At 41.2% G+C, this 25,230-nt stretch overlaps 2 protein-coding genes across 6 annotated transcripts in view; one reads left to right on the plus strand and one right to left on the minus strand.

Moving 5' to 3' along the window:
* PGM3 (phosphoglucomutase 3) overlaps positions 1-7,861 on the minus strand; it is a 28,407-nt gene extending 20,546 nt beyond the window's left edge. The window contains exons 1-3 of one of the 3 annotated variants that reach the window (XM_056818537.1): positions 7,776-7,861; positions 3,254-3,459; positions 1,857-2,041 (exon numbers count right to left, since the gene is read on the minus strand). In XM_056818537.1, the coding sequence (XP_056674515.1) occupies positions 1,857-2,041; positions 3,254-3,457 (389 nt within the window). In that variant the 5' untranslated portion in view covers positions 3,458-3,459; positions 7,776-7,861. Of the gene's footprint in view, positions 1-1,856; positions 2,042-3,253; positions 3,460-5,452; positions 5,647-7,612; positions 7,634-7,775 lie in introns of those variants that run through there. The other 2 variants (XM_056818538.1, XM_007484258.3) reach the window with 2 other exon arrangements.
* RWDD2A (RWD domain containing 2A) lies at positions 5,916-17,048 on the plus strand. Of its 3 annotated transcripts, XM_056818539.1 has the most exons (4): positions 5,918-6,157; positions 8,354-8,800; positions 9,096-9,321; positions 14,070-17,048. In XM_056818539.1, exons 3-4 carry the CDS (start codon positions 9,124-9,126, stop codon positions 14,742-14,744), a joined length of 873 nt encoding a protein of 290 aa, XP_056674517.1. In that variant the 5' UTR covers positions 5,918-6,157; positions 8,354-8,800; positions 9,096-9,123; the 3' UTR covers positions 14,745-17,048. The 3 variants fall into 3 exon arrangements, with proteins under 3 accessions (XP_007484323.2, XP_056674517.1, XP_007484322.2); XM_007484261.3 differs by lacking the exon at positions 8,354-8,800 and having other exon boundaries at positions 5,916-6,157; XM_007484260.3 differs by lacking the exon at positions 5,918-6,157 and having other exon boundaries at positions 7,930-8,800.
* Positions 17,049-25,230: the final 8,182 nt, after the last annotated feature.

Here is a 25,230-nt window from a genome sequence, read left to right on the forward strand (position 1 = left end):
CTTTGATTCTAAGACAGAAGGTAAGATTTTTTTTAAAAAGCTGTAAAATGTACAAACATATAGCACTCTAAAACTATAACAGTTTTAGGTTATGTTTGATTATGTTACATAAGGTTAATCATTATACTACCAAATGGACTTATAGCTATGATGCCTTTTCATGAAAAGATTTTAAGAAATTAAAAAAACCCTGGACAAGTTTGTCCATTGATAAAAGATTTGTCTATACCAACTTAAGCATCCTTAAGCTAGAATTTTAATAACTGAAATAAATTATTTCCTGCTGAGTATTTGAATGACCAGCTTATATATGAAACAATAACAAATGTAAAAGAATACAAACCTTTTTTCTTAAAGATCTATTTTTAAAATTGCTTCTTTAGATGGACATAAAAGAGATGAATGTATAATTAAGTTTGTGTAAAAAATGTATACGATCCCCACCTTGTGCATTTTGCTTTAGGTATCAGAGAAAATAAAATCTTCTTAAGAATAGTTCCGTACCATGACATACTACTGTAGTGTATTATTATAATAACTAAGGAATTTGGACAGATTCTATTATCTATGAAGTAAGAATTTTACCTAAATCAAAGAAGCATGTTAAGTCAGTCCAAATTGTTTCTGGGGTGGAATGTTATTTTCTTTTGGATTATTTCTTAGTGTGAATCTCAGCATAAACATTGGGACACATTTTTCAAAGGTTATATACAAAAAAAGAAATTATAGCAAAAGTCAAAAGCTGCCAATATGTCAAATAAGCAGAATGTGAAAAAACTATACTATTTTCCAGTAAACCCCAATGTAGGGAAAACAGAATATGACTCTCTATATAACACTATGAAACTTCTTAAACTCTAATTATAAAATGACAAACAACAACACCAAAAATCAACCTGTGGGGGTGGGGACGGTTTTGAAAAAAAACAAAAAAGCACATATTTAACTCACAAGAGCAAATAGCTCCTTTTGTAGTTGCCATCTTTTCCCTCTCAATCCCCAAGATAACATAGGATCCATGAGAGCAAGGAGTGTTGCTTTTCTTGGTATCCTTAGCACCAGGTATATAGTCCCTCACTCAAGGTAGATAATTAACTATGTAAATTAAATTGCTGGGGTTTGTAGAAGACAAAGTCAGCAGTGGTGGGGCCCAAACCCTGTTAAAGGGGAGGAAACTAAAAGAAAGGAGATCAAGTAATTTAATGGCAGAAAAAGAAAACATAAAGTGGAAATGCTATCATCTTGTGAAAATTTCTTTGTTCTTTTCTTTTATCTTCCAAGAGCATAAGCAAAAAATTACAATAGGGGCTGGGGGGAGGGAGGAAGGAGAACATTTAGGCAGCTCAGGGGATAAAGCCAGGTCTGGAAATGGGAGATCCTCATCGACTTTACATATTTCCTGGCTGTGTAACTCTGGGTAAGTTACTTAACCTCCATTGCCTAACTTTTACCCCCTTAGAACCAATATAAAATATCAATTCTAAGACAGAAGGCAATGAGGTTAAAAAAAATAACACACTACAATTAGGAAGCGAAGTGGCCCAATGAATTGACCTATGGGCCTGGGATCAAGAAGACCTAATTTCTAATTCATCTTCAGATATTTATTAACTATATGATTTCTAGGCTTCTTTAAAACAGAGATAATAGCTTCTATCTCCCAGAATTCTTAAGAAGACAAAATGTTATTTGCAAAGTGCTTTACAAAGCACTATATAAATGTTATCTATTACTGTAGTTATTTTAATTTTAAATAAGGTACTAATCAAAGTACTGAGCAGTGATTTACAATTACTGATAATCATTTATTTCATTATTTTCCTAGAAATGATTTCACTTGGTCACTTTTTGGTCACCTGGTATCTCTACCAATAACTATCATGGCTTTCTGTTGCAGATTCACAGCTTCTCGATGACTGATTTCTGCCAGGACAGCTTGTATATCTTGTTCCTCAGCATTTGCCAAATGAGTGGCATGTTCTTCCCAGGATGGAGCCAACATTTCTCCCAAAGGATCAATCAACTTCACACCATTGTCTTCCTTTAAAAAAAAAGCAAATTAAAGTGTTCTGCATACACGAGTGTAGAACCACCCAAAATATGATAAATGTAGAGAGAATGAAGTAGTACTACTCTGCCATGACAGCATAGGAGCTTCAAAATGATCTTAAAAGAATGGTCATTGCAGCTGGTTGTCATCTAATAGACTGGTGGATGCCTCAAGCAGAATGAGATTCTAAATGCATTCTGCTCTCTAAACAGGTGGCACAGGAATCTTTTAAGAAATGATTCATCTTTGTTTCTGCCTATTCTCTTGGAAAAACAAAGTGATAACCATTGTGTTTGAGCTATTAACTAGTGATAGCCTCTGAGAAATACTTTGGTTCAATAGTGATTAGAGAAATAGCTCCCTGATCCAGTCAAACAAGGTTGGAGTTCTTTCCACAAATCAACAATTGGATATAGTTATCTGAACACAAGTAGGTTAAAAGGAACCCTTGTTATAAAGTTTTTTGTTGTTTTTTTAAGCTGGAAAGTGTAAGGGCATAGAGAACAACAATTTAGGCTAGTAACTACTCTTTAGAAATAAAATTTCATGACCTAATCCTATACCTATAAACTTCAAGTTAAAAAAAAAGCAAATAAAACCTCAGAATTTAAGCTGTAGAGAACAATATAAAGCCAAATTGTGCTCGGGGACTTAAAAATACCTCAATATCTTTCATGAAGAGAGTAATAAATATCTGCCAAATTTAACTGATTGCTTGTGGGTTTGAAGCCTTCAGGCCAGTTCAAGGTCATTCCCAAACACCTGAAATTATTTGTTTGGCTCTTGTCTATTCAGCTAAAAGGATCTGTTCACAACCCAGAGGTGAAACTGCTTGAATGACACCAAAATGAGTTCCTGATAGTTCTGGATTGAGATCTCTTCATTCACTTTTAAGGGACTTGATTAAAGTCATCTTTACTTCCCAAGAAGGAACTCAATCCCATTTATCTGGAAGAACACTTATTTAGTATGAACTTTTACCTCAAAGTTCTCCTTTCAGTTCTAAAGAGTCATATACTATGTGGCTGTTCCCATTAATGAAGAAAGCTATTCTATGGTTTTGCATGCAGATTTGGAGACATAAATCAATTAGAAACCACATTACTGGCCTTGAAATGTATAGCCTGATTCAAAAAGGATAAATATTAGTTTTTGGGTTTCTTAAATAAAAGGTTTGCTTTTTCAAAGTTCTGAACCCATTACCTCAGGATTGTGTGATGCTGTGACCATAACCCCAATGGTGGACTTGGTCTGCTTTGACCTCAGGACAGCTAACAATCCCATCCGATACATGACATGATCAAGATGGTATGCCTTTGTTCGAAATCCAGCAGTCCCATATTGAAGAATGAGTCCATTTGGCTTGGCATGTAATGATGAGAATTTGTTAACAGCATCTACATCCATGTCTAAAAAAGTAAAAATTTGTTTTGGAGAAAATATGATTTTCAAAAATTATAACAATATAAGAGGAAACTATATAATATTCCTCCTGTGTAATTTTGTGTTGGAATATTTATGATATGATTGCTGCTATTCTGAGAAAAAAAACATAAAATTTTAGTGTTTACTAAGCAATTAACTACAAATAAAATGCAAACTGTATCAATGCTACATAAAGGCTGTGAGTAATAAATGCAGTTTATAGGAAATCTCTGCAGAGAAATGATTAGGCTTACTCCTCCAGAAACTGATATGTAATCTGAAATTGAACATTTATTTTAAGGCTGACCCCCTTGAAGGGCCTAATGACTCAGAAGATGGAATACAAATCATCCTTCAAAATCCAATTCAAGGGACAGCTATGGTGGCTCAGTAAATTCGGAGCCAGGCCTAGAGATGGGATGAGTTCAAATTTGACCTTAGACACCTTCCTAGCTGTGTGACTCGAGCAAGTCACTTAATCCCAACCACGTAGCCCATACTGCATTTCTGCTTTAGAACTTAGTACTGATTCTCAGACAGAAGATATGCATGTAAAACAAAAAAGAAAAAAAAACTACAAATGCTTCCTACTTTGTGAGACAACTTTTCCAATACACCCAAATTAGCAAGAACTTTACATAGCACTTTATACCAATTTTACAAACTTTTGAATAATTCTGTTTTAAAGCTATGTGTATCATATATCCCACCATAACTTATACATTCAGTTTAGGGCAGGGCCTGGGGTTTAAATACACAGTGAGTAACCTGTGCCAAATTGGTACTCTGCAAAGTAAAACAGTTCTCTGCAAAGAGGAGGCACTTAATGAAGATCTGTTGAACTAAAATTTAGACTTTAGCTCAGTTTTGAAGGTCCACTTTCAAGAGGCTTCAGGGATGAATTCAATAACTCCAGTTCATTCATAGGTGATCCAAGATTACACATGTATTATACTGCTTGACTTCTCAATGGGTGGGAGAGGGGCAGGAGGCAAGAAGAGGAAGGGAAGGAAAGAAGGAAATTCAAATGTCCAGTTTGATTTCACTGCTGTTTGTCTCACAAGATCCTAGAAGATCTATGATACACAAAAAGTAAGACAGACCTTCCAGGGTTATACTGGAATGGGCTTCAAAGGTTACCCAGATGCAACCCTTGAACAATGTTCACAAGCAATCGTCCAAGGCAAACATCTATTTTCTCCCTTAAATCCCCATTTTCAATCATTGCTCTTCCAAGGTGCCTGGAGGCAAAGGTCATGGAAAAGTTTAAGGAAACAATTTCTGCAGAATAGTTAAGGCTGTTATTCACAGAAGAGCTCGTTCCACAAGAGGAATCACCACGCCCTCTTCCCCACACAGTGAATCCAGCAAACCTGAGTTCTTAAACAAGGTTGAGAACAGATTTATCAGATCCTAAGCCACACGAACACTGGAAGAGAAAGCGCATCCCCGCCTGAGTAATAAATGTTTTAGTTCCTCTGGTGAGGACCAGCGGCACCTTCCCTCCAAACTGGACTCCTGCCCTAGGCTTTTACCTTTCCAGCATCCTGCCTCTTCCTTCCTGACTAGGTTTCTCACCCTCTATCTCCCTTCTCTCATCCCGCCCGCCCTTCAAAGTCTCAGCTTCTCCTTCCTTTCCGGGAAAGGGAGTGGAGGAATTCGAGGAAATCAGTGTTCAGCCTTCGCCTTTTGGGTGCCCTCTCCCCGCGCCACCTTCCCCACTTTACTGCCCCCCTTCCCTCAAGTGCCAACGTGGACAACACCTCCCTCCGCCCCACGCGCACGACCCCGGGTTCAGCCCCTAGCACTCAGCCGGTGACGTCGGCGGGGGCCTAAGCGGGGTCGGGGGTGGGGTCCGGGGGGGGGGGGCGCGCGCTTGCTCTCGTCAGTCATAGAGAGACTTCCTCCGCGGTGCCCTCACTAGCCCTGGTCGGCCCTCCATTCCCAATACCCAGGGGCGGGTGCCTTGGCGCTCACCTCGCCTCCAGTTCTGCCCCCCAGCCCTCTGTCCAGAAACACGGACCAACTCTCACAACGGCTGCGTGGGACACGGCAAAAAACTGGATAAATGCCCGGAGTACTAGAACTGTGACGACTCCGCCCCTCCTTCCCTACCCTAACCCTTCCCATTCCCCTTAGACGTGGCTATTTCCTTCAGATTCCTTCCGGCCAGACTACGTCCCCTAACCAATCCCTAACGGTGGAGGAGAAATGGGGCGGAGAAAACCCCACCCCCTCGCCTAAGGTTGGGCGGGGATACCCAACACGCGCAGCACGAGCTCTTCGCGCCTGCGGCCTCGCCTCCCGGCTGAGTGGGTGTGGGGCTCAGTGTTGAGGTGGCGAGGGTGGGGCTCTCTTCAGCAATGCGTGGCACTGCTGCTGGGGAGAGGCGTCTGACCTTATGCGCGTGCGCGGAACGAGAGTCCTCGCCCTGCCCCGCTCTTTTTCCCCTGCGTTGCGATGTAGAGAAAACACGGTGGTGAATGCTGGCTCTCTCTGGCAGTCAATTGAAGGCTTTCTCTGGAAGCCTTTTTTCTTGACTGTAGCGGGAGCCCAGCTTCCTAATCCTTCACCCTTCGTTCGCAGAGATCCTGCCAGGAGCATCTCATTTCTCTTGAAATCGCCCTTGGGCGTTTCCCGTAGCGCTTTAAGGTTTTTATAAAGCGTTTCTTTCACCATAAGGTAGGTCCACAAGAAACAACCCATGAAGGAGGAGTTCATTAAGAGCCTTTTTAAATCCATTCAATCCAAACCATTCGCCTCTTATTAAACACCTGTTGTGGCCTTGGCCCCCAGCGAGTTTCAGTTTTTTTTGCCTTTGCACCTGGTGAAGAGTCCAGAGTCTGCACTAATGCTTATTGATTGATTGATTATCAGCATCCTTAGGCCCCTCTTGGTGATAGTCCTCTTTTCCATAGTGCATAAAACAACTCCTCTATGTTTGCACATACTATGCAGAATTCCGTGTCCTCATGTCCACTAGAGGGCCTCCATCAAAGAGTCAATCAGTTAGTCCCGTATGTCCCCAATCCTTGATCCTCACCCACCTTTCCTGTTCATTCAACCCTAGTTACCCCCTGATGTCCTTTCTCTGGCTTCTGTTCCTCCAAGTAGAAACCTGGTCAAGAGCTCACCTTAAAGTTAGGATGACCCAGGCTCAAACCCACCTCTGACCCATCCTGCATGACCTCAGATAACTCCATTTAATAGGGAATTCTAAGTCTGAAAGTTAGAGGAAATACACTGATGGAAGAAATTTTCTCACCTAGGAGTTTCCCTATACAGGGCCAGTCTCCATCTTTGTTATTCTTTGTCTCTCATCTATGAAACTTCCCCGCCTCCACTCTTCCAGTCTCCCAGGTTCAGAAGCTTGGGGTTAATCTTGACTACTTATCCATCTTATATCGGGATGCCAAAACACTCCATTTCTACCTCTATATGTCTGGCATCTAGTACCTTAATCACACAAATGCCACTTTCATTGAGACTCTCATCTGCTCCCTTGCATTGTGGTAGCCGCCTCCCAGGATCACCCTGCCTGTCTCCCCCTCTCTTATCCATCCTTTACAGAGCTCACAAAATGATTTTAAGATCCAATCTGAACCCTCTTTTTAAGATTAAATACAACTACTTTCCCAGGCCAGCCCCAACCTCTCTTTTCAGCCTCCTTAATCCACTGGGCCTTCCCCACTCTCCATTCTCCCTGCTAGATTGGCAGTTCCCGATGCCTGCAATGCCCTCTCTCCTGCTCACTTCAATAGAATCCCTTGTTTCCTTCAACCATGTCAAGGACCATCTTCTATAGGAAATATTAACTGTTCTAATTGCCCATGCCCACCCTCCCTAAAAACCTTCTAGTTATTCAGTATATATTCTGTTGATACTTATATTTGCATGAAATCTCCCTACAAAGAATGCAAGTTTTTCTTTTTGTCTTTGTTATTCCAGAATCTAGCACAGTACCTGGCATAGAGTAGGCACTTAGTACATACTTGTGCATTGAATTCTTGGTTAGTGACATTATGCAGCTTATTATCAACTTTTTAGACTAGTAATTCCTGAATCATAATCATACATCATCACTAGGGAAAGAAGAAATACATATATATATACATATATATATATATGCATACATACATATTTTTCAAGATGAGCTTTTGTTCTAGGGAAAATTTTTCAAAGGCAATCCAATCTATTTTTCCTCTTCCTGTCCAATTCCGGTCTGGTACATTGTCTATCCTCAATGTCTGTACAGGCTAAATGTACTGCTATATATCATTTCTATGGGTTGTCTATTTACCTGTAACCCATGAAACAAAGATGCCCCGGGGATGCAAAAATAAATAACGAATGTAACCCCTTGTCTTGCCGGTGTAGTCAGTGTTGCCATGGAGACTCAGGATAGGAAGTAACCATAGCAACCAATCATATTTTTACCCAGAGATCACAGAACCCCTGACTACTGAACTTGGAGTTAGAAGATGATGGAAAGAATTCAGAGGAATCATCTTATCTGAACAAGGCCAAGTTTTGTTTGTGGAAAAGACTGGGGTTCAGGATGTCCTATCCTAGACTTCCACCTCTCACTCTTTTCCCAGACCCTTATACATTTTTAGAGTGCCATCAGAATGGAGGGACAGTGCCCCCAACTGCTTAGATTTAAACTAGACAAGAAAACAAGAGAAGCCACTGAAGGCTCTTCCAAGCCAAGCGCCTAACACCTTTTTCTAACCTTTTTGCCCCATTCTTAATAGCATTATCTGTCTTGTTTTTCTGTTTGTGCCTCCAACCTTTAGCGCAATGCTTTGTACTTAGTGTTTAATTAACAAATGCTTAATTCATCCCTGATCATGAACCCCAATTGTCCCCATTTTACAGACCAAGAAACTGATTCTCCGAGAGTATATCAAGTACTAGTAAAAGTGAAGACTGCTTTTCAGGATAAAGGTTCAATGTTTTTGCGACTCCTCCCCATCCCCACCCCTAGCTGAGTGGGCGCATTGCTTTAGAAAACATTTCTTGAGTGCTTGGCTCCTACAACACTACCTGGCTCCGAATTGGCGGGCTAAACTCAGGGGGAGACCATGCAGCCCCACCTTGTGCAATTTGGGGGACCCCCTTTGGCTTTTGTTCCTATATAGGAGAAAAATCCGTAGGGTGATGTGAGATCCAAGCTGTATGGCCACACCCCCTACCCCCCAAGAGTCAAACTGGGGGCGGAGCGGGTGGGCGACAGCTTGGGCGGCAGCGGCGGCGGCGGATCATTTGCAGCGTCGGAGTCGGACCAGCAGCTAGGGTAGCCCGCAGTCCCAGCAGTCCGTTGGGGTGAGAGGCGGCGGGCGGCCCAAAACTGGTGGCCCGGGCAGGGGTGGTGAGAAGGGGGTCAGGGGGCGGACGGGGCAGTGGGAAGAAGTGGGGATCCTGACCGGGTAATGCCCGGCGGTGGGGTAACTGCGGGGAGTCGCAAGGAGCAACGGGCCTGGCAGCCCAGCGGTCTGCCTCCGTCTTCCAGGACCCTCCCCCCCCCCCCAAGGCTCTGTGCCCATCCCTAGGGTGCCCGCCAGCTGCAGACCAAAACCATTGGCCGCGCCGTTTTGTTTTTTCCTTTTTTCCTTTGCAGGCAGTTGGATTTCAAGGCTTTTTTGAACATGTCGGATTCAATCAAAGAATGTCTAGAGCTCCAGCTTCTAGAGATGGAAATGTTGTTTTCTATGTTTCCGAACAAAGGAGAAGTCTGTCTTGAGGATGCTAATTCCCTCCGGAGAGTGCGAAACTACCTGGATCGTTCCAATGGACCTCTGCCCCCCAAAATTGGGTTTGTAATTATGGTCATAATGGCCCCTAAGGTAAGACTAATGAATTGCTTTCTGAGTGTTCTATAGCCCTTTAATTTCTTGATAATTTAGTTACTTGCAACAAATAGTAATATTTTGCTGCCAGTGGTTCCCATGAGTCTCAGGAATCAAAATTTTGCCCTTCTCATTTGATCTTTAAAAGCTTATAGTATATCCAGTGACATTACACAAAGTAAAAATTTATTAGTGTTTTAGTTTAACACAGAATATTTTAAAATCCGTCTTTAAAAAAAAAGATTTCTAAGCCTAGAAACACACCTTTTTTTTAAAAAATAGATTTGATATTTTAGGTTTTTTACATAACCATAATATCCCATGTATCCCTTCATCTCCACCTCCAGTATTTTTTTGGAGAAGGAAAAAAAATCAACTGATAGACTGAAAAAATCCAGGTAGGCTGAGGGCATCTCTTATCTCTTCACTTGATCTTTATAATTTTGCTACCTTAAATTTAATTTGCTGAGATACACACACACACATATGTACATATATATGTATATGTTTTCTTGGCTCTGCTTACTTTGCTTTGCATCAATTCATACAGATCTTTACATGCTTCTCTGTATTCATCACACACATCATGTCTCACACTACAGTAATATTCCATTACATTTATGTACCACAGTTTGTTTAGCCATTCCCCAGTTGATGCAGATCTTTGTTTTCAATTCTTACTTATCACAAAAAGTGCATCTGTAAATGGGAATAAAGGAGGACTTTTATCTTATTACTGACTTCCTTGGGGATAGAATGGAGTTTCCGGCTCAGGGGGCATAGACATTTTAGTCACTTTATTTGCATAATTCTAAATTGCTTTCCAGAATGATTCTACTGTTTTACAGATCCATAAGCAGTGTCTTAGTGTGCTTATCTTTCCATAACCTCTCTGAATTTTTTTTATCATTTTTGCCAATTTGTATTATGTAAAATAAAGATCCAGGTTTTTTTGCTTTGTATATCTCTTGTTATTAGAGATTTGGAGCATTTTTTTCATGTGGTTGTGAAAATCTTCAGTTCTTTTGAGGACTGTATATCTTTTGACCTTTTATTGGGGAATGTCTATTAATCATTATGTGTGTATATGTATATATATGTGTATAAAGTATACATATATAAGACATGGATATTATATACACATAAAATATATATGTATATGGTTGAATTATATTTTGGATGCCAAATCCTTATCATTGAAATTTGATACAAAGATTTTTTTCCATTTGAGCACTTCCTTTCTTATCCTAGATGCATTAACATTGTCTGTGCAAAAGCTTTTCAGTTTCAAGTTCCCTCTTCTGCTGTAAACAAAAGATTATATTCATTTATTTTACTTTAAAATCTTTCTTTAGGTGGTTCTGTTCCCCTAGCTCTTTTCCCCTTCACCTCCAATTTCCCTTTTCTTCTCCTTCCCTTTAGGGTTTTCCCCCTTTGTTGTTACATTTTAATTAAATATTTATTTTTAATATTTTAAAATGTTTTTAAGTTCTAAATTCTCTCCCTTCTTCTACCTATTGAGAAGGCAAAGAACAATTAGGCATGTGAAATCATGCAAAACCTATTTTCCAAAGGTTTGCAGTACAGCCATGTTGTAAAAGAAAAAAAAAAGCAAGAAAAACGAAGAGAGAAAATCATGCTTCAGTCTGTACTCAGAATTCACAGTTCTCCAGAGTTGGAAAGCATTTTTAATCATGAGTGCTTTGTAATTTTCTTGGATCATTGAATTGATCAGTGGCTAAGTCTTTCACAGTTGTTATCATTATAGTATTACTGTTACTGTATACAGTGATCTCCTGGTTCTGCTCACTTCACGTTGCAAGAATCCATACAGGTCTTTCCAGATTTTTCTGAAAACACCCCCTAGCCATTTCTTAAAGCACAATAGTATTCCATCACAATCATATACCACAACTTGTTCAGTCATGCCCCAGTTGATGGTCATTCCCTCAGTTTCCAAATCTTTGCTATTACAAAAAAGAACTGCTAAAAATATTTTTGTGCATAAAGGTCTTATCTTTTTCTTTGATCTATTTGGGATACACAGCCCTAGTGCTGTAGTGGTATTGCTGGGTCACAGGGTATGCAGTTTGATAGCCCTTTGGGCCTAGTTCCAAATCATTCTGTAGAAGAGTTGAACCAGATCACAGCTCTACCAATAGTGTGTTAGCGTACCTGTTTTCCCACTTACCTTAAGGCATTTGTCATTTTCTTTTCTGCCATGTTAGCCAGTTTGGTGTGCTGTGATAGTTTAGAGTTGTTTTAAATTTACATTTCCAAAATCAGTAGAGTTGGAACATTTTTTTTTCAAAAGACCATTGATAGATTTGATTCCCTCTTCTGAAAACATTCAGATGGCCAATCTCTTGGAATCTTTGGGTCCCTACACTGTTCTGACCAGCAGTTTCTAAGTGACCCCAAGAAGACCCCTGCATACCTGCAGTTTCTAAACCCTCTTTTCTCAACTTCCTTCCTGCAGTTCGGCTATTCTATTGTATTCTGACTATAGTCCTCCTTCTCTTTCCCATAACTATACCCTATAAGAATCCTCTTTCTCCCCTCCTTCCCTTAGCAGCCCTGGCTGAATAAAGCAGCAAGTTGTCCTGAATTTCAACTCCTTGACCTTGAATAAATGCTTCACTTTACGTAGTGATCATCTAGCTGATCTGAGTCTTTCCAGGTCTGACAATATACTTTGAGCATTAAATGGCTCTCTTATTTTCACTAAGTTTTGACCATTTCATATTGACCAAGTTCCTCATTTATTTGAGAAATTAGGCCTTTATCTGAGAAAACTGCAGCAAAAAAAAATGTTTATATTACTTCATTGTCTGTGGTACCTTTTAGCAAAATGTAATCTCTTTTTTTCATTACCATTTTTCAGGAAGACCAATAATTCGTTTGTTTTTTTTAACCCTTACCTTCTGCCTTAGAATCAATATTATGTATCAGTTCCAAGGCAGAAGAGTGGTAAGGGATAGGCAGTGGGAGGTAAGTGACTTGCCCAGGGTCACACAGCTAGGAAATATCTGAGGTCAAATTTGAACCCAGGACCTCCTATTTCTAGGCCTGGCTTTCAATCCACTGAGCCATCCAGCTGCCCCTCTGAGAAATTTTTTGTAACTTTTTTGGGTTTCTGGGCATACTACACCACGGAAACAAATGAGGTTGCTTTATCTTTGGCACATAATTTGTTTGAGTGTTCATGGGGATTGGAGAAAATGTTTAGTCCACCATCTTGTGGCTCATATTTTACACCTCTTTTTACCTTTTTTTTTTTAAACCCTTACCTTCCATCTTGGAATTGATTCCAAAGCAGAAGAGTGGTAAGGACTAGGCAATGGGGGTCAAGTGACTTGCCCAGCGTCATACAGCTGGGAAGTGTCTGAAGTCAGATTTGAACCCAGGACCTCCCATCTCTAGGCCTGGCTCTCAATCCACTGAGCCGCCCAGCTGCCCCTCATTCTTCTTTTTAAAGCAGTATTCGCATTGCCATGAAGTTTAGGAGGGCAACCAGGAAGGAAATAGAGGTGACTGCCCCAGTGAGAGGCTTCTCTAAGCAGAAAGCAGGGACACGCAGGAGAGTTTGTGGTGATCATCCTAATAGTAAAGGAGCTAACTTTTGCATTATAATTTAACCTGTATGAAATACAAAAGGTCTGCTACATCTGAAAGAGACTCTGTGATGAGCCCCTGAAATTCAAGCCCTCCCTAAAACTGGTTGGTCATGAGCAGTACAAAGTACAAAGGGCAGAGGGGAGGCCCGGACAAAGGGTGGGCAGGAAAGTAAGGAAAATGCAACCAAGATGGAGCTGTGCCCTGAGAAAGGTAGGGACTGAGGGAGAGTGGAAGGATAGCCGGCCATCTAACACTAGCACAGGACACGCACAGGCCAAAAGAGCCGATTTGACCCTCTTGGCAATGCCATACAGATGACTCCTACCTTGTGGCTTCCCACAGGGAAGGGTAGAAGCCCTCAAGAAAATTGTGCTAACCTGGAGAAAATAGATGTGAGCATCCTTTAATGTGCAATGATAAGGCCATAGACAGCTGAGACTTAGAAAATCTGGGTATTCAAAGTATTTGTTGTAATTAAAATAAGGCTTAAAGATGGCCTACTCTGTCCCTGCGTTAGCGTGCCTGGGAGAGAAGAAGGTGCTCTGCGCCCTCTCCTCCACGTCTAGGAGCGCTCAAACACCCTGAAATCACTCACGTGTATGTACATCATCATAGGCTGGCGAGGCGCTCCCCTTGCAACAGCATTTTGGGACAGGCAGTGCCTTGTTGGTGGCCTTTAAAAGTTTCTGGAACCCCAGCCCTCCTTTGCTCTCTGCCGTCGCGGTGCTGAGGTTGCCTGTCTGGCCAGGAGGCCCTCTCGTCCCCTTTGCCCCATGGCGAGGCCTCGTGCTTCACCGTTACTAAAGAGAAGGAATATTTTTAGGAGCAGCAGCTTCCAGGGGTCTTGCGGTACCTTCTGGAGGGCGGCTGCACCTGAGCACCAGCCGCTCCTGGCCAGGGCCTGGCCTGTGGGGATCTTTCCTTCTCCAGCAGCTCAACAAAGGGGCCCGACCTCTTGCTGTGTGGGAAGACTTTCCATCTTCGAGGCCGCCGGGCTGTCTCGAAGTAGACGGAAGAGAACAGGGATAACCAGTGTTCATAGAGCACTTTGGGAACAGGCTGCTCCTCACGAGCTGGGCTGGCTAGTCTTCTCTGGTATTTTACACATATTTGATTTCCACTTCTAGGGGGACATTGAACTGCAGGTTTCCTTTCCTCACAACTATCCAAATGCCAAACTGCAGCTCTTTGGGCGGTCCTACGGCCTCGACAGACAGCAGCAGCTGAGGCTCAATCAGAATCTCACGTCTTACATCGGAACCTTCGACCCTGGCGAGCTGTGCGTGTGCGCCGCCGTTCAGTGGCTGCGGGACAACAGCGCACCCTATTTCCAGAACAGCAAACTCTTCTCGGAACCCATCATAAAGGTAAAGACCGTGAAGACCGTATTTCACCGGATGTGGATCTACAGCCACCAGATATGTCGGCAAGAGCTGCGAAAGAGGATTCTGGAGAGTGCAAAGCGCCTGAGTCTAACTGGTTTTATTCTGACAGGGAAGCCAGGTATCATTTGTGTAGAGGGCAGTAAAAATCAGTGTGAGGAATTCTGGCACACCATCAGGTATCCCAACTGGAAGCATATTTCCTGTAAGCATGCAGAAAGTGTGCAGATTGAAGGGGATGGCGATGAGCTGCGCCTCTTTCAGATTTTTCAAGAATTGCAGTTTGAGAGCAATGGCCATAGTGTCAGGCATGATTACCACATGGATCTGGGCAAGTTCTTGGAATTTCTCAAAAAGCATCACAGTGAACATATTTTTCAAATATTATTTGGTATAGAAAGCAAAAGTCAAGAAAACTAGATGTTCACAGAGAGCAGCATTTGTAATTTTTCAAGTTATTCTTTCCACTGAGACATCAAAAATAGCCAAATTTAAGTGGAATTTTATGTGATAGCTGCCGCAAAATAGAAGCAAGGATTTTGTTTTGCTTTGTTTTTTGTGTTTTTTGTTCTTTTTTCTTTTTTGTAGAAAAGGAGGTGTGCAGTGTAGACCTGTTATTTTTATTGGGGAATTTTTCATGCGGAAAGTTCCTTCAAAGATAAAAATTAGCAACTCATCTTAACATTTAACCCGATAGTTGTTTGGGGCTCTGAGAGATGATGAACTTGCCCACAATCACACAACTAGTCCAATGGAGAGGCAAGATTGAAAGCTGGTCTTCCAGACATCCAGTCACTCAGCAGTGTTGCCTCTAAGAAACAGTCGGCCCCACGTAAAGGATTAGTGCCTGCCTGCCGCCTCCTGCATTGCTAGTCCTAGATTGCTTTGCCGGCCTCTGAGTACTGGGTCATTAGGCACCCCTGTAACCGAGTTTTGTATTTCCTTTGTATCTGACGCTAGGCACAATGTAGATATGCAGAAATATTTGTTGCTTAGGGTGAATGCCGTTGGGCACCCATGGAGACTCGGTCACTAGGACCATTGTAAATATTCAGAATGGGATTGTGACAAGCCTGGGACACCACCCCCATCCCCGGGCATCTGCGGGGCTGCAGCCAGCTCCCTTTGTGTGGCTAGAGAAAATCTGGGCTTCCTAAATTGTTGCAGGGGCTTCTGGGCCATCCTAGATCCTGTTGAGTCCCCGAAAGCAATAGCAAAGTTTACCCCACCTCATCCACCAGGGCAGGAACTCCCCAAGGGCTTAGTCCCAGGGCTGTTGCAGCAGGCAGGTGAGCGGCAGGCACTCTCACCCCAATGCTCTCCACTGAGGGAGATGCCAGATTGCCCTCGTGGAGCTCACAGCCTAGAAAGGGATAAAGACAAGCAGATAATTATCGAACAAATCTATTTTAAGTGCATCTGAGAAGTACAAAACAGTATTATGAGACATCTGAAGAAGAAAGGGTCATTTTCTCACAACAGTGATAAGGAAGGCTAAATTAACATCCTAGCAAAAATAAGCTGAGGTCATGTCATGGCAAAGAAATTAAAGGAGCATAACTTTTTAAAATAATTAGAAAAGTGGGATATAAGCATATTCTGATAGAATTTTATTCCAACTAATTCCTTGGACTAATTATCTCATTCGTTTAGAACATGGTGCTAATGAGCAGTCATTGTTGTGAGTTAAATTCTTAAGAGGGGAAATTCAGCTGTGTACCCCATTAACGTGCATCTTGGCCAGCTCTTTTGCAAAGATGTATCATTAGTAGCAGCGGTAGATCCAGGCTGAGAAATGTGGATGGTTTAGCCTAGTCTTATTCCAGAATGGTCTAAGGAAAAGAACACTGAATTTTGAATCAAAAGACCTAATTTTGTACCTGGATTTGCTACTTCATATTGTGTTTCCTTAGGCAAATCCTTTCCCCTCTCTGGAATTCAGTTTCCTCACCTATAAAATTGTCAGACTGTATTAGAGGTTCTTAACCTTCTTTGTGTCATGAACTCAGTCTGGTGAAGCCTTCTCAGAGTAATTTTTTTAATGCATAAAATAAAATATATGGGATTATAAAAGAAATCAACTATATTGAAATAATTATCAAAATATTTTTTAAAAAAATTCACAGACACTTGGTTAAGAACCTCTGGGTTAGTTGATCTAGCTCATCTATCTAAATCCTAAAACCTTCTGACCGCTTAGGGAGAGGTAGGGGGAGGGGGAGAATGCTTGTTTTAAGTGTTATGTCTTTATATAAAAAGCTGTTCACTTATACAAAAAGCTGTTCATTTTTTCAAGGGCTTTTTTTTTCTGTAAGTGAAAATGTGTTGGTATAATAAGTGGATTTTTTTTTCATATAGTGTTCTTAAAATACAGAAGTGTACTTATTACAAATGTTTGGGCTTAAATGTACTTGTTTTCTTGTCTATTGAGTGGAACAATTATATTTGCATTTGCCTACTTTAGAAAAGCATTATTAGTAAAGCAAAAAGTACTTCCCCTTCTCATTTTTCCTAGTACGATATGTCTGGATATCTCCTTTCTCCCTATTACTCCTTTTTGTAAATGTATTCGTGTACGTGTCATATCTTCCTTCTGCTCTCCCTCCCCCCCAAATGTAATATCCCTGAGAACAGAGGTTGTTATTTTGTATCTTTGTATCCACAGTAAAGCATATTGAGCATTATATGTAGTAGCTGCTTAATAAATGTTGAATTGATTCAAAACCTGCTCCTTTTGTTTATTTCCACATCTTGGTCTGAAATGGAGCCAAATGACTAATTTTTAAATCACAAGCACCCACATAAAACATGTTCTCCGTGGCAAAATCTCAGAGTTGTGCAGGACTTGAGGCCTTCCGGCATGGCCTATGGCTGAACAAGAATGTCCTTTACCACGTGCCCCAACAAGCGGTGCTCCAGGGAGGAGGAACTCCCTGACTGCCGGAGCAGCCCATTCCACTTCAGGGTGGCATTCGCTGCTATGTGGCTGCTCACCTGCAGCTCCCAGCTGTTATTGCTCCTAATCCTGCCCTCTCAGGCCCTCGTCCCACTCCGCTCAGACCTCCTCCTTCACATAACTGATGCCACAGCAAGCTCTTCTCAATCTTGCTTCAGGTGAAGCAGGCCCAGAGAATTCAGCTGATCCTCTAGGCCCATTTTCCTGCCCTGGACGTCCATCCTGGCCCTTCCCCTGGGGATGGGGGAAATGTCTGGCCCACAGGGCCCCAGCAAAGCTCCCTCAGGCCGCTGCCGCTCAGAATTCCCAGGGAACTTGTGGCACTGTGGGAGTCACAGGGAAGTGGCCCCCCTAGATGCACAGGCACCTGCCCAAGGCCCCAGCCTCCCAGGGCTTCTGTCCCCCAGCCCCAGGGAAGCTGCCTCACGAGGTTCCATCAAAACCATCAGTCAGGTACCCCTACCCCTGTGTATACATTTTTATTAGGGAGAGAGCATGTTCATTTTCAAAGCAAAGGCAGATAGGGGCCCACTAGGGCTCCAGATCCTGGGTTCAAATCTGGTCTAAGATACTTCCTCACTGGGTGACCCTGGGCAAGTCACTTAACTCCCATTGCCTAGCTCTTTACCGTTCTTCTGCCTGAGAACATAGAATGAATTGTAAGCAGAAGGTAAGGGGTTGGTGGGTTGGAAAAGCAAAAGCAGTTCAATGAAACGGCCCTAGCAAGAAATGTAATCCTAAAACATTTCTCCATTCGAACCTCTGACAACCCTTTCCCACTAAGGCCCCAGCTGTGGAGACACCCTGACCTGGACGTGTTTGTCCAGGACTCTCCCATGGAGGCAAAAGCCAACATGCCCCAACGCGCCGCCATCATGCCATCCCTGCTAGGTTAGTCGCCCGCTGCAGGGGTGGCGATGGCTTTGCCTAGAATTGCTCCTTAGAGTCTGGTCTCACTGTCCCCAGTGGCCAGACGGCACCCATTCATTATGGTTTTCCCCGTCTCAACCCCATCAGTTTTTCTTAAATTCAAGATTATTTTGGTTGAATGTGCCCGGATCCCTTGGAGATATGACCTTTGCCCTTAATACTTTATTTCCGTTTCCTGCATTTAATTCGGAACCGACCTCCACGTGACCCTGCGTGCTGCCTTATCCTTGGGGACCTCTCCTTCCCCAGGGCGAATTTCACCAGTCGAAAAGAAAACTCCGGCAGGAAATACATGTGGGGAGGAACTAAACCCACAGGGCAAACATACCTAGGCTAAGTGCACAGGACACGCGTGCCAGAATCCCCCGTGATTAGGCTACCTGCGTGGACAGAGAAGCACACCTTCAGGCCAGCAAAGAGGCCCCGATGTCCTCTGCTGAGACCACTGTGTACTGTCTCTTCCCATCGGATATGGAACACTATGTTTGCGGGTCTCCTCATCTCCAGGCTTCTCAATGTTATCTTCTTCTGGGCTTCTCCTCTTTGGGGATGCATGGGTAGACTCTTCCCATCGAAAGCAGGGGAGCAAATTTAGAGCCAGAGGACCAGCGTCTAGAGACCTCAGATCCCTCAGCCATGGAGAGCAGGTCAGTCTAGAGGGCCTCGGAGGTCCCCACCTTGTAAACCTACTTAGGTGTGGTGACTTGAAAGCCTCTCACAGATAGACGTGAACCCCTACTGAGGTTATGAGCTGCCATCCCGAGCCAAGAGCTGTGAAAGGAAAGCTCTAGCCAGCATGCCCCTACCCCAAAGTCACGTGTTCTTTTGACATCCGGTGTTTGGTGTTGACAGGAAGTCTATTATCCCACCTCGCGATTTGGGCTTAGAAAATTATAATTCCTAAATTGCCTCTCACATGGACTCTTTGGTCCCCTCCGCACAAAAATAATTTTATCCAAGAGCTCCTTCGAAGACCCCGTGGCCCTTGTATAGAGGGCAGGACCTCAAAGCCAAACTCACTTCCAAGATTTTTCCCAAATCGGCATCCACCAACCAATCAATAAATAAGCACTGAATGAACACAGGGCGGGCACTCTGAAGATACAGTTCTAAAAGTGAAGGGCTCTTCCTCTCCGGAGGGGATTCCACTCAAGTAAGAGAACAAAGGAACACCATTTGATCTCCATGGTAACGGACTTGTAAGGTTGTCCAGATAGTCCTTCAGCCCCCATCTCCCCACCAGGAAGAGGAATTGACCCCCAGAAACCATGGGACCAAGCGGTCCTCAGCGATGGGTGAATAATAAATGATGAAGCATTTATTGTTTACATATCAGATGGATTAGAGGATATTAAGAGATTAGAGGATTATAGAGGATAGAATTGTTTGGATTATTGTTCCTAGGGCAAGGACAAGAGGCAGACAGTAGAATGAGGTGGCCACTGGCTGCTGGGAAGGTGGTTGCTTGACGGATTCTATTTCTTGTCAGAGGGTGGTGAAGATGCGAAGCTTGGTCTGGATTTGGGTCAAGACAGCGGATATTTCCAAGCTGTACTCGAGCCATCCTTATTCCCACCCAGCCTTCCCCTCAGAGCCACAGGCTGTGCCCCTGGGACCCCAAGCTAGACGGAGAGTGAGCCATCACCTCCTCTTACCCAGAGACAGGGCGCCATATCACTGCTCTGCCAGACTCAGCCCCAACCCCATTCCGTCTTCTCTCTCCTTGTTATCTTTACCCATTCTTGCTCCTTTGTATCCCTAGCATGAGCACAAAATCAATGACCAATACTTAGTCATTTGTCATTCACCACCCCCACCCCCACCCCCAGTAAAGAGGACAGCTGAGGAGGAGGAGGCAGATTCCTGTTTCTAGAGAGAAGGAGGTGAAGTGGAACCTGGGCCAAACCCCCAAGCTGGGTAGAACTGGCATCCTAGTGGATAGTTGAATGAGACATAAAATAGGTTCTGGACCATTTGGAAATAATGATTTGAGGTGAGTTTTGCAACATCCATACACCTGTCAACACATCTCATGGATCTATATCCTAATAAATACTGTGCAGTCCCAGCAAATTATAGGGGGGCACATTAGAATACTTGTAGATGCACAATATAAACATTATTTCCTCTGTAACCTAGTCGGGAAATAGTCATTTCAATTATAAATACAGATATAGGTACCTACTTCATGTCATTCAAATTAGAACTACAAAGAAGTAGCATGAATAATAATAGCTAACATAAAATACTTAGAGTATCTTATTTGATTTTTACAATACTGGGAGAGAGCTCTGACTGTGATTCCCATTTTACAGATGACGAAACTGAATCAGAAGTTAAATGACTTACCCACAGTCACATAGCTGCTAAGTGCAGGAAGCTAGATCTGAATTTGTGATTTCCTAACTCTTAAGTTCAATGTTTTATCCAATTGACAGCTGTTTGCTGAGAAAATCAATTTGATTTTGCAATTAATTCTGTTTTGGTTCACCACCAGTATGTTGCATATCTCCCTAACATCATATTCCTTTGCCTTTAAGTTCAGAAGTCTAATAATTCATCTTTCCCAGAATGACCAGTTTTCCTTTCTGAATTAATTTAAAAAATTCACCTCTCTTACAAATCACTTTTAATTAATTAATTTTTGTTAGACATCTGATTTTATTGGGAAATCTACATCACATATATGGAGAAAGGCGAGAGACTGAGGAGGGAGAATGGGAGAGACAGCCAGAGACAGAGCTATGCATCATGTTGAATTTTTCTGCTCTAAAAGATGAGTAAATGTTTTCATAAATAGGAGATACATTTTCAGAATATTCCCTAAACATGTTTTGCATCTTTTAAAAATAAATATCAACTGCTCATATCCTGGATGAAATCATTATTTTTACACTGCTATAACTATAAGAGATAACTGGTAGGTTCAGGGAATGGTAATCAAGGCCAGGACTCCTGTTTGGAAAGGGTAGCCAAGCCCAGGGCAGGAAGAGCCAGACCCTGAGCTAATAAACACAGAACAATAGATTAACACAGGATAGTTTTGGATTTAATACATAAGGGAAGGTGGAAAGGGGATCTGGGATAATCTAAACTAATGTTATTCTATCTATACCCACCAGATCTAATAATCCCTTCACAGGGATTTCTTCTTAGTGAACTTCCTACTCTACTTCTCCCTAGCCCCAATCTACAGTCCCTAATCTTAACCAAAACCCTCAACTAAACCCACCTTTGTTAGAATTAAGGAAAGGATCTGTGTAGGACTTTGCTTAGGCCAGGAAAGGTCTTAGATCCAAAAGGATCAAGATGATCACAGTCTCTATAGATGGTTCAGGTTCACCAGGAAGTGCTTTGATCAAATACAGCAATCAGGAATCAGGAAAGGAGAGACACCAAGAAATCTGCAGCCACACCTCCAGAGATCAGATCCTCCACAAAGCCAACTAACAGTCTTGGTCTCAGCCTAACCCCGTCAAAGTTCCAGAATCTTCCTGCTGGTCTCATGCCACTTCTCTCTGCAAATGTGAACACTTCCCTTACAACATGGACAAGGAAAAACTGTTACCGAATACTTTGATTAAGATTTCCTTTTTATGCTTTTGTTGTTAAGGCTTTTAAAAAAATCTTTGGTGTTACCATTTAAAATAGCTGAATATGTTTCCTTTGCCATCTCTATAGACAAGATTAAATGAAAGCATTCTAAAAATCCATAGGCAATGCTTGAATTCCTTATGGTTTTACACTTCAAAGCCATCCAGACAGCTCACACTTTTACACTCTTGATTCCTATCAAGAAGTCACGGGATCTTTGTTAGGCTAGTCCATATTATTCTTCTTGGAGAGTAGAAATTGTTTAAAGTAATTTAATACTTGTATGCCCAGGACCTAGAAAAATGCCTGGCACCTAGTAGACACCGAATAAACACTTCAATTAATGGAGTCATTCCAAATGGAAATAAAAAACAATCCTCATTCAGAGATTTTCCCACTATTCCTCCAAGCTTAGAATGTTATCTACTTAATTGTTAATCAGAGTAGATAGAGAGCTAGCCTTAGATAAAGGAAGACTAGTGTTCAACTCCAACCTCTGACACAGATTAGCTGATACATTATTTTTATTTTTTAAAAATACTTTTCCATGCTTACATGATTCATTTTATTTCTCTCCCCTCTTCTCACTCCCCTCCTAGAGCTGACAAGCAATTCCACTGGGTTGTACAAATGTTATCACTTGATACCTATTTCCATATTATGCATTTTTACTATAGAGTTAAACCCCTAAATCATAATATCCATTTAAACAAGTGGAAAGTGATAAGTTTTTCTTTTGCATTTCTACTCCCATAATTCTTTCTCTCAATGTGGATAGCATTCTTTCTCATAAATCCTTTAGGAATGTCCTGGATTATTGGATTGCTACTAGTAGTATAGTCCATTACATTAGATAGTTTCACAATGTTTTCTTTTCTATGTAAAATGTTCTCTTGGTTCTGCTCACTTCACTCTGCATCAGTTCATTGAGGTTCTCCCAGTTCATATATAAATCCTCCAGATCATCATTCCTTATAGCACAGTAGTATTCCATCACCATCAGATACCACAATTTGTTCAGCCATTCCCCAATTAAGGAACACCCCCTCATTTTCCAATTTTTTTTGCCACCAAAAAGAGCACAGCTATGAATATTTTTGTACAAACATTTCATTATTATCTCTTTAGGATACAAACCTTGTGGTATAGCTAGATCAAAGGGAATGCAATTTTTTAAAAGTACTTTGGGCATAATTCCAAATTGCCTTCCAGGTTGGATTAATTTTCAACTCCACCAGCAATGCATTAGTGTCCCAATTTTGCCACATTCCCTCCAACATTTATTATTTTGCTTTACTGTCATATTGGCCAATCTGTTTGGTGTGAGGTGGTACCTCAGAGTTGTTTTAATTTGCATTTCTCTAATCAGGAGGGATTTAGAACATGTTCATGTGATTATTGAGAGTTTTTATTTCTTTATCTGAAAACTGTCTATTCATATCCCTTGACCATTTGTCAGTCGAGGAATGGCTTGATTTTCTTTTTGTACAATTGACTTAGATCCTTATAAATCTGGAGAGATTAGACCTTTGTCAGAGGTTTTTGTTATAAAAATTTCTCCCCAATTTGTTGCTTTCTAGTTTTGCCTGTACAGAGACTTTTAAAGTTAATATAATCAAAATTATTCATTTTCCATTTTGTAATGTTCTAAATCTCTTGCTTGGTCTTAAATTCCTTCCTTTCCCATAGATTGGACAGGTATACTCTTCTATGTTCACCTAACTTACTTATAATTTTCCTCTTTTTATTTGTCATTTACCCATTTTGAATTTATCTTGGTATAGGGTATGAGATATTGATTTAAACCTAATCTCCCCCATACTGTTTTCCTATTTTCCGAACAGTTTTTGTCAAATAATGGGTTCTTGTCACATAATTGAGCAAATTAGCTCTTAATAATCACCTTAATTTCCTTTTCATTAGAGGTGAGATCACACTTTTCATTCATGGTGCTGTTAATTTGGTACTTTTTTTCCTTTTTTTTAAAAAATTGATTAACTAATACTTTATTTTATTTTTTTTTCCCAAAATACCAGCTCTTAGTATTATTTATTAGTTCAGTAGTTCTTTTACTTTCAATTTTATTGATTTTTCCTTTGATCTTTAGGATTTCCATTTGGTTTTTATATGAAGGTTTTTAATTTGTTCTTTTTCTAGTTTTTTTTAGTTGCATGCCCAATTTGTCAATCTCATCTTTCTCTTTTTTTCTAGTATAGGCACTCAAGGATATAAATTTTCCCCTGGATATTGCTTTGGCTGAATCCCATAAATTTTGATATTTTGTTTCCTTGTTGTCATTCTCTTCAATGAAATCAGTAATTGTTTCTATGATTTGTTCTTTAACCCACCAGTTTGGGAGAATAAGATTATTTAATTTCCAATTAATTTTTAATTTGCCTCTCCATGTACCCTTACTAATTATAATTTTATCACATTATGATCTCAAAAAGTTGCAGTTATTATTTCTGCTTTTCTTTGTTTGCAATGTTTTTATGCTCTAGTCTATGATCAATCATTGTAAATGTACCATGTGCTGCTGAAAAAAAAAGTTATATTCCTTTTTATCCTTATTAACTTTTTTCCACATATATTAAGTCTAATTTTTCTAAGATTTCATTCATATCTCTTCTTTTTTATTTATTTTTTTTGGTTTGAGCTATCTAAATCTGATAGAGGAAGGTTCAGGTCTCCCACTAGTATAGTTTTACTATCTATTTCCTCCTTAAGCTCCAATACTTCCTACTTTAAAAATCTGGATGCTATACCATTTTATGCATACATGTTGAGTACTAATATTTCTTCATCGTCTATACTGCCTTTTATCAGTATGTAATTACTTTCTTTATCTCTTTTAATCAGATCTGGATTTGCTTTGGCTTTGTCAAATATGCTTTAGACTCCTGCCTTCTTTTTCTCAGTTGATGCCCAATAAATTCTGCTCCAGCCTCTTACCTTTATTCTGTATGTCTACCTGCCTCATGTGCATTTCTTATAGACAATATATGGTAGGATTTTGGTTTTTAATCCACTCTGCTATCTGCTTCCATTTTCTGAGTGAGTTAATCCCATTCACATTGAGTTATGATCACCATCTGTGTATCCCCATTGTTTTGATTTCCTCTTTTAATCCTGCCCTTTTTACTTTCACAATTTCCCTCTATACCAGTATTTTGCTTTTAATCAATCCCCCCTTCCCCCTCCCTTATTTTACTTTCCTTCCCACTACCTCCCTTCTTATGCTCTTCCTATTTCTCTTTAGGGTCTTTTTTTTTTAAACCCTTACCTTCCGTCTTGGAGTCAATACTGTGTATTGGCTCCAAGGCAGAAGAGTGGTAAGGGCTAGGCAATGGGGGTCAAGTGACTTGTCCAGGGTCACACAGCTGGGAAGCCTCCGAGGCCAGATTTGAACCTAGGACCTCCCATCTC

Source organism: Monodelphis domestica, chromosome 2 (genome assembly GCF_027887165.1).
Source record: "Monodelphis domestica isolate mMonDom1 chromosome 2, mMonDom1.pri, whole genome shotgun sequence".
Classification (NCBI taxonomy): domain Eukaryota; kingdom Metazoa; phylum Chordata; class Mammalia; order Didelphimorphia; family Didelphidae; genus Monodelphis; species Monodelphis domestica.